A 10,000-nucleotide genomic window follows, 5' to 3' on the forward strand; every position below is an offset into this window, starting at 1 on the left:
GGCGGACCTTCTTCAGGTCCTGATGGGAAAGATCCACGACCCGGGTCACTCCTAACCGGCACTGCGGACAGACGACCCTCTGAGAGAGAGAGAGAGAGGGAGAGAGAGAGAGAGAGAGAGAGAGAGGTGAGACGCTTGATCATACTTCTAAACTGTTTTCAGTAATATTATTAGTGATAGACAAATATGATCGACCCATAGGCCTATTTAGTAGGGATGGGAATTGCCGGAGGCTTATCACAATATTTCATTATTACTTTTTTAAACATTTTCTGTTTATAAATCAGTCAGTCAGATACACAGTCAGACAGACAGACACACAGACAGACAGACACACAGTCAGTCACACAGTCAGTCAGACACACAGTCAGTCAGTCAGACACACAGTCAGACAAACAGTCAGACAAACACACAGTCAGACAAACACACAGTCAGACACACAGTCAGACAAACAGTCAGACAAACACACAGTCAGACAAACACACAGTCAGACAAACACACAGTCAGTCAGACACACAGTCAGACACACAGTCAGACACACAGTCAGTCAGACACACAGTCAGTCAGACACACAGTCAGTCAGACACACAGTCAGTCAGACACACAGTCAGACACACAGTCAGACAAACACACAGTCAGTCAGACACACAGTCAGTCAGACACACAGTCAGACACACAGTCAGTCAGACACACAGTCAGTCAGACACACAGTCAGACACACAGTCAGTCAGACACACAGTCAGTCAGACACACAGTCAGTCAGACACACAGTCAGTCAGACACACAGTCAGTCAGACACACAGTCAGACAAACACACAGTCAGACAAACACACAGTCAGACAAACACACAGTCAGTCAGACACACAGTCAGACACACAGTCAGACAAACACACAGTCAGTCAGACACACAGTCAGACAAACACACAGTCAGTCAGACACACAGTCAGACACACAGTCAGTCAGACACACAGTCAGACACACAGTCAGACAAACACAGTCAGTCAGACACACAGTCAGACACACAGTCAGACAAACACACAGTCAGTCAGACACACAGTCAGACACACAGTCAGTCAGACACACAGTCAGTCAGACACACAGTCAGACAAACACACAGTCAGACAAACACACAGTCAGACAAACACACAGTCAGTCAGACACACAGTCAGACACACAGTCAGACACACAGTCAGTCAGACACACAGTCAGTCAGACACACAGTCAGACACACAGTCAGTCAGACACACAGTCAGTCAGACACACAGTCAGTCAGTCAGACACACAGTCAGTCAGACACACAGTCAGTCAGACACACAGTCAGTCAGACACACAGTCAGACAGACACACAGTCAGACAGACACACAGTCAGTCAGACACACAGTCAGTCAGACACACAGTCAGTCAGACACACAGACAGACAGACACACAGTCAGACAAACACACAGTCAGACAAACACACAGTCAGACAAACACACAGTCAGTCAGACACACAGTCAGACACACAGTCAGACAAACACACAGTCAGTCAGACACACAGTCAGACAAACACACAGTCAGTCAGACACACAGTCAGACACACAGTCAGTCAGACACACAGTCAGACACACAGTCAGACAAACACAGTCAGTCAGACACACAGTCAGACACACAGTCAGACAAACACACAGTCAGTCAGACACACAGTCAGACACACAGTCAGTCAGACACACAGTCAGTCAGACACACAGTCAGTCAGACACACAGTCAGACAAACACACAGTCAGACAAACACACAGTCAGACAAACACACAGTCAGTCAGACACACAGTCAGACACACAGTCAGACACACAGTCAGTCAGACACACAGTCAGTCAGACACACAGTCAGACACACAGTCAGTCAGACACACAGTCAGTCAGACACACAGTCAGTCAGTCAGACACACAGTCAGTCAGACACACAGTCAGTCAGACACACAGTCAGTCAGACACACAGTCAGACAGACACACAGTCAGACAGACACACAGTCAGTCAGACACACAGTCAGACAAACACACAGTCAGACACACAGTCAGACAAACACACAGTCAGACAAACACACAGTCAGACAAACACACAGTCAGACAAACACACAGTCAGTCAGACACACAGTCAGACACACAGTCAGACACACAGTCAGTCAGACACACAGTCAGTCAGACACACAGTCAGTCAGACACACAGTCAGACAAACACACAGTCAGTCAGACACACAGTCAGTCAGACACACAGTCAGACACACAGTCAGTCAGACACACAGTCAGTCAGACACACAGTCAGACACACAGTCAGTCAGACACACAGTCAGTCAGACACACAGTCAGTCAGACACACAGTCAGTCAGACACACAGTCAGTCAGACACACAGTCAGACAGACACACAGACAGACAGACAGACACACAGTCAGACAAACACACAGTCAGACAAACACACAGTCAGTCAGACACACAGTCAGACACACAGTCAGACAAACACACAGTCAGTCAGACACACAGTCAGACAGACACACAGTCAGTCAGACACACAGTCAGACACACAGTCAGTCAGACACACAGTCAGACACACAGTCAGACAAACACAGTCAGTCAGACACACAGTCAGACACACAGTCAGACAAACACACAGTCAGTCAGACACACAGTCAGACACACAGTCAGTCAGACACACAGTCAGTCAGACACACAGTCAGTCAGACACACAAACACACAGTCAGACAAACACACAGTCAGACAAACACACAGTCAGTCAGACACACAGTCAGACACACAGTCAGACACACAGTCAGTCAGACACACAGTCAGTCAGACACACAGTCAGACACACAGTCAGTCAGACACACAGTCAGTCAGACACACAGTCAGTCAGACACACAGTCAGTCAGTCAGACACACAGTCAGTCAGACACACAGTCAGTCAGACACACAGTCAGTCAGACACACAGTCAGTCAGACACACAGTCAGACAGACACACAGTCAGACAGACACACAGTCAGACAGACACACAGTCAGTCAGACACACAGTCAGACAAACACAGTCAGACACACAGTCAGTCAGACACACAGTCAGTCAGACACACAGTCAGACAAACACACAGTCAGACACACAGTCAGACACACAGTCAGTCAGTCAGACAAACACACAGTCAGACACACAGTCAGTCAGACACACAGTCAGTCAGACACACAGTCAGTCAGTCAGACAAACACACAGTCAGACAAACACACAGTCAGACACACAGTCAGTCAGACACACAGTCAGACAAACACACAGTCAGACAAACACACAGTCAGACACACAGTCAGTCAGACACACAGTCAGACACACAGTCAGACACACAGTCAGTCAGACACACAGTCAGACAAACACACAGTCAGACAAACACACAGTCAGACAAACACACAGTCAGTCAGACAAACACACAGTCAGACACACAGTCAGACAAACACACAGTCAGACACACAGTCAGACAAACACACAGTCAGTCAGACACACAGTCAGACAAACACACAGTCAGACACACAGTCAGACACACAGTCAGACACACAGTCAGACAAACACACAGTCAGACACACAGTCAGACAAACACACAGTCAGTCAGTCAGACACACAGTCAGACAGACACACAGTCAGACAAACACACAGTCAGACACACAGTCAGACAAACACACAGTCAGACACACAGTCAGACAAACACACAGTCAGACACACAGTCAGACAAACACACAGTCAGACACACAGTCAGACACACAGTCAGACAAACACACAGTCAGACAAACACACAGTCAGACACACAGTCAGACAAACACACAGTCAGACACACAGTCAGACACACAGTCAGACAAACACACAGTCAGACACAGTCAGACAAACACACAGTCAGTCAGACACACAGACAGACACACAGTCAGTCAGACACACAGTCAGACAAACACACAGTCAGACAAACACACAGTCAGACACACAGTCAGACAAACACACAGTCAGACAAACACACAGTCAGACACACAGTCAGACAAACACACAGTCAGTCAGACACACAGTCAGACAAACACACAGTCAGTCAGACACACAGACAGACACACAGTCAGACAGACACACAGTCAGACAGACACACAGTCAGACACACAGTCAGTCAGTCAGTCAGACAGACAGACAGATAGTCAGACAGACAGACACACAGTCAGACAAACACACAGTCAGACACACAGTCAGACAGACAGTCAGACAGACACACAGTCAGACACACAGTCAGACACACAGACAGACACACAGACAGACACAGTCAGACACACAGTCAGACACACAGACAGACACACAGACAGATAGACAGTCAGACAGACAGTCAGATCCACAGTCAGACACACAGTGAGACACACAGTCAGTCAGACAGACACACAGTCAGACACACAGACAGACACACAGACAGACACACAGTCAGACACACAGTCAGACACACAGTCAGACACACAGTCAGACACACAGTCAGTCAGACAGACAGACAGTCAGTCAGACAGACAGACAGACAGACAGACACACAGTCAGACAGACACACAGTCAGACACACAGTCAGACAGACACACAGTCAGTCAGACAGACAGTCAGATGCACAGTCAGACACACAGTCAGTCAGACAGACAGACAGTCAGTCAGACAGACAGTCAGACACAGTCAGACAGACACACAGTCAGTCAGACACACAGACAGACACACAGTCAGTCAGACACACAGTCAGACAAACACACAGTCAGACAAACACAGTCAGACACACAGTCAGTCAGACAAACACACAGTCAGACACACAGTCAGACAAACACACAGTCAGACACACAGTCAGACAAACACACAGTCAGTCAGACACACAGTCAGACAAACACACAGTCAGACACACAGACAGACACACAGTCAGACAGACACACAGTCAGACAGACACACAGTCAGACACACAGTCAGTCAGTCAGTCAGACAGACAGACAGACAGTCAGACAGACAGACACACAGTCAGACAAACACACAGTCAGACACACAGTCAGACAGACAGTCAGACAGACACACAGTCAGACACACAGTCAGACACACAGACAGACACACAGACAGACACAGTCAGACACACAGTCAGACACACAGACAGACACACAGACAGATAGACAGTCAGACAGACAGTCAGATCCACAGTCAGACACACAGTGAGACACACAGTCAGTCAGACAGACACACAGTCAGACACACAGACAGACACACAGACAGACACACAGTCAGACACACAGTCAGACACACAGTCAGACACACAGTCAGTCAGACAGACAGACAGTCAGTCAGACAGACAGACAGACAGACAGACACACAGTCAGACAGACACACAGTCAGACACACAGTCAGACAGACACACAGTCAGTCAGACAGACAGTCAGATGCACAGTCAGACACACAGTCAGTCAGACAGACAGACAGTCAGTCAGACAGACAGTCAGACACAGTCAGACAGACACACAGTCAGTCAGACAGACAGTCAGATGCACAGTCAGACAGACAGACAGTCAGTCAGACAGACACACAGTCAGTCAGACAGACACACAGTCAGTCAGACAGACACACAGTCAGACACACAGTCAGTCAGACAGACAGTCAGATGCACAGTCAGACAGACAGACAGTCAGTCAGACAGACACACAGTCAGTCAGTCAGACAGACACACAGTCAGACACACAGTCAGTCAGACAGACAGTCAGTCAGACAGACACACAGTCAGACACACAGTCAGTCAGACAGACAGATAGTCAGACAGACAGTCAGTCTCACCGGCAGTGTCCCATCATCTCTCCTGCACTGGCTGCTGTTGTTCTGTGGTAGTTTGGCTTGTTTCAGTAAGATGGCCGCTTGTTCACAATATGCCACGTCTGTGATAAAGATCTCCTCCATCTGTAGCCCTTGAGTCTCCTGCCCACTGACAGCTTCACACACACACACACGCACACGCACTGTTAATGGCTGTTCTATTGACAGCGGGAAGCGTTCCGTATCTGAACCATTTGAATATAATTTCCATATGAAAAGGCAGGAAATTGCATCTTGTGTTCAAAGGGCACATTCTGCATTCATGCTCGTATAATCAAACCTCTGGCAGATTACGGCTCCATCTCTCTGAATCTGAAGCATTTTACTATTATTAAACACACATATGCTCTTTATATTACTAGATGTGACAGGTGAAGATATGCAGCTGAAAATAACACTGAATAATGAACAGACCGGCCCTTTAAGATCATGAGACTGTAGCTTTCCATTCCAGCGTTACATCTTACATTTACATTTAGCTTCCATGTAAACAGGAGTCAAAGATCTTCACAAAAATCAAAGTATCTCTGCAAAACTCAATGTTGTCTCACTGTATTGTTGCCAAGTCAATAAAAGCTTATTAGCTTCTCAGCCAATAGAAAAGTGTGTGTGTATGTATGTGTATTTCTGTGTGTTTGTGTGTGTGTGTGTGTGTGTGTGTGTGTGTGTGTGTGTGTGTGTGTGAGTGAGTGAGTGAGTGAATGTTTGTGTGTGTGAGAGAGAGAGAGAGAGAGAGAGAGAGAGAGAGAGAGAGAGAGAGAGAGAATGTATGTGTGTGTGTGTGTGTGTGTGTGTGTGTGTGTGTGTGTGTGTGTGTGTGTGTGTGTGTGTGTGTGTGTGTGTTTGTGTGTACCTGATCGTTGTGTCTTTGTCACACTGTCCATGTTTCTGTGCATGTCAGATTCGCTGTTGCGTGTCTCAGGAACTGCTGACTGAATAGAAAACAATTAGTTACACACATACACAAACACACACACACACACACACACACACAATGTGTTATCTCTGAATTCAAGCCTTTATTCAGGTGCCAGTGATATGATCTGACATGACGTGAGTGTGGTATTGTCTGCTGTGGAGCACGAACACACACAAGCCTTTACAAATGCCACGACTGACTATTTCTGAACACAGATTTTGTCATAATACAACAAAAAACACTGGGGCATCAACACTTTTATTGCATGATGTCTTTCAATCTCACTATTAAAGAGTTCAAATCAGTTTTATTACAGAAAGAGTCGTGCTGAGCGATAAGACATTAAGAGGTTTGGATATAAAGGTCCCTATTTTAATGATCTAAGCTCATGGTCTAAAGCGCACTTAGGGCGTCCGAATCCACTTAGATTAACGACGGGAAAAATGGTCGGCGTTCCCGGCGCATGGTCTAAAAGGGTTGTCCCTATTCTCTTAAAGGTGACATATTATGCCCCTTTTCACAAGATGTAATATAAATCTATGGCGTTCCGAAAATTAGTCTGTGAAATCTCAGCTCAAAATACCAGATCATTTATTATTGCTTGTCAAATTTGCCCCTTTTTGGGTGTGAGCAAAAATGAGACTTTTTGTGTGTGTCCCTTTAAATGCAAATGAGCTTTAGCTCCGCCTCCGTTCAGAAGAGGGCGGAGTCTTTACACAAGCTTCAGAAACTCCAGCAATAACAGAACAGGCCAATCTCCCTCATCCAGAATCCCAGAATAACCAGTAGCGAGTGCAGCCTTACGGAGAGACTCAGGAAGAGCTTCTGAATGTTAGTGGAGACATTTCTGTAGTTGTTGTGGAGTTACACTGATCATCTCATCATCATGTTGAACTTCTCCACAAGTGTCCACAGTTCCTGAGGTCTTTATAAGACAGCGGTGACATGTTCTGGTCAATAGTGTTCAGTGCTCGTCTGTGCTCAACCACAGAACAGTTTCAGGCTCTGCTGGATCTTCATCAGTGCGTTAGAACTGGTCTCTGTTGGCGCGTGTGGAACTAAATGTCGGCTGGTGTGTGTAAACGTGTGTGTTAAGGGCCGGTAATATTATAATAAGATCCTCTTCATACGTCAGAAAGAGAGCGAAATCTGATTGGCTTATTTTTTGACATGTTTGCAGAGAAAGGCTCACCAGAACACAGTTACTGGGTTTCACTTTTCACGTTTTCTGTGTCGGTAGAAGCACCGGGGACCCGATTATAGCACTTAAACACGGGACAAGTCAGATTTTCATGATATGTCCCTTTTAACTACTTTACCTAAAGGAGGTTTTTGGAGATTCTGTCAGGTTTTGGTCATTTCTGGGTACAGATTTGTCCCCAAAATATAGTTAAGTAGGTACACACTCACACACACACACTCACAGGTGTGTTGTTACCTGAGCGATAGGGTGTGTGAAGACGTCTCTGACGTGTCTCGGTGGTGTTTTGTTCCTCTTGCGCAGTGAGAGTGTGTACGAGTCGATGCGCTTCTGAACCGCTGCTGCTTGAGTCTTAGTGAGAGTCGACAACAGAACAGCTTTATCCTCGTCCTCTTCTTCACCGGTTACCAGTGGAGACAAACCAGCATCCAGCAGCCAGAGCTCGTCCTGCTCGCCGTCTGACACACACACACACACACACACACACACGGAGCCGCAAGATTATTAATGTATATAATACTAGTGTATTATTCTGTCTTTTTACTGAGATGATGTAAAGCACATTGAACAACATGTGTTGTTTTAATAGTGCTATATAAATAAAAGTGACATTGACACACACACACACACAAATTATTCAGACTTTCAGCTGTTTGCAATGAACAAATCATTCTAGTGGTTTCCCCAAATTCAACTGAAAAGGCAACTTTTAATGACTTCTGCAGTCTCAAAATTATTCAACCCCTTCATGGCAAGCATCTTTAGTGCTTAGTAAAACAGCCATTTGCTGTTCTGACCTTCTGCAAACGAGATGTATAACCAGACAGCAGCTTCTGGAAGCATTTCTGAGGGATCATCATGAGCAATGGCCTCCAGTTCAGGAATAATCTTGGGTTTGCGTGCGGCAACCGACTTCTTCAAATGCCACCAGAGATTTTCCATGGGGTTCAAGTCATGTGACTGTGATGCCACTGTAGAATCTTCCAGGACTTCTTCTGAAACCAAGCCTTGCTGGAATTTGAGGTATGCTTGGGATCACTGTCCTGTTGGAAGGTCCAATGTTGCCCAAGCTTCAGCTTCCTCACTGACGGCATGACGTTTTCTCCTAGGATCTCCTGATACTTCAGTGAATCCATCTCTCCTTCCACACGCTGCAGGTTTCCAGTGCCAGAGGATGTAAATCAGCCGCAGAGCATCACAGATCCACCATGCTGAACTCTAGACAGAGTTCTTATCAGCATACGCTTCACTCTTCTTCCAGACACACCGCTGATCCATCGGGCCGAAAAGTTCCAGTTTTGTTTCATCGCTCCATAGCACAGAATCCCAAAACTTCTGTGGATTATTTATATGATTTTGAGCTCTTTCCTTGTGCTTCTGGTTCTGGCATGTGTTTAGTACAAGCCTTACTGTGCTGAAACCTCAGTGTCTGTCTTCTGCAGTCACTCGAGAGTTTTCCTTCTCAGAAATCTGGTTATAGTCATTGCTATCTTCCTTTTTCTGCCCCATCCAGGTAGAGTAACCACTGTTCCTTTAACTTTGCAAACTATGCGTCCAACTGTGTCTCTAGGAACATTTAGTGCTTTCGCTATCTTTTTGTACCCTGTTCCTTGTTTGTGAAGGGCGATGAAATCTTCTTTTAACGTTTTGGACCATTCTTCAGCCATATTTCTAACATGCAGTCAAACGTGACTCTCAACAAACCTGGCCAGTTCAGATATGTCATGTGTTCTAGCTCAAGCACACCTGGTGCAGCTAATGAAGCCCTTGATTAGTGAGGCAACACCTGTTCTGCAGATCTGTGCTGTTGTGAGGGATTATATTCAGGGGGTTGAATAATTTTGAAACTGCAGAAGTCATTAAAAGTTGCATTTTCAGTTAACTTTGGGGAAAGCACTTGAAACATTTGTTGTGTTGAGCTGTTTCAATAACTTTTTGTAACTTTTGATTTGTTCATTGCAAACAGCTGAAAGTCTGTACATTTTGCCAGTAAACCTGATTTGCAATGGAGGTTGAATAATTTCCAT

The 10,000-nt window shown here is 46.0% G+C and overlaps 1 protein-coding gene and 1 long non-coding RNA gene across 8 annotated transcripts in view; one reads left to right on the forward strand and one right to left on the reverse strand.

Annotated features, from left to right (window-relative positions):
* Window positions 1-8, forward strand: part of LOC307165655 — a 7,989-nt gene extending 7,981 nt beyond the window's left edge. For both annotated transcript variants that reach the window (XR_013822511.1, XR_013822512.1), the window contains exon 3: window positions 1-8. This exon is cut by the window's left edge and continues 67 nt beyond it. This is a non-coding gene — a long non-coding RNA (uncharacterized lncRNA).
* Window positions 1-10,000, reverse strand: part of arhgap40 (Rho GTPase activating protein 40) — a gene marked incomplete at its 5' end in the record, with an annotated part of 29,496 nt that overhangs the window by 9,496 nt on the left and 10,000 nt on the right. For all 6 annotated transcript variants that reach the window (XM_079883505.1, XM_079883504.1, XM_079883500.1 and 3 more), the window contains 4 exons: window positions 1-79; window positions 5,818-5,969; window positions 6,707-6,785; window positions 8,211-8,431. The exon at window positions 1-79 is cut by the window's left edge and continues 87 nt beyond it. In XM_079883505.1, the coding sequence (XP_079739631.1) occupies window positions 1-79; window positions 5,818-5,969; window positions 6,707-6,785; window positions 8,211-8,431 (531 nt within the window). The remainder of the gene's footprint in view (window positions 80-5,817; window positions 5,970-6,706; window positions 6,786-8,210; window positions 8,432-10,000) is intronic.

This window comes from Squalius cephalus (genome assembly GCF_949319135.1).
Source record: "Squalius cephalus genome assembly, chromosome: 10".
NCBI classification, from domain to species: domain Eukaryota; kingdom Metazoa; phylum Chordata; class Actinopteri; order Cypriniformes; family Leuciscidae; genus Squalius; species Squalius cephalus.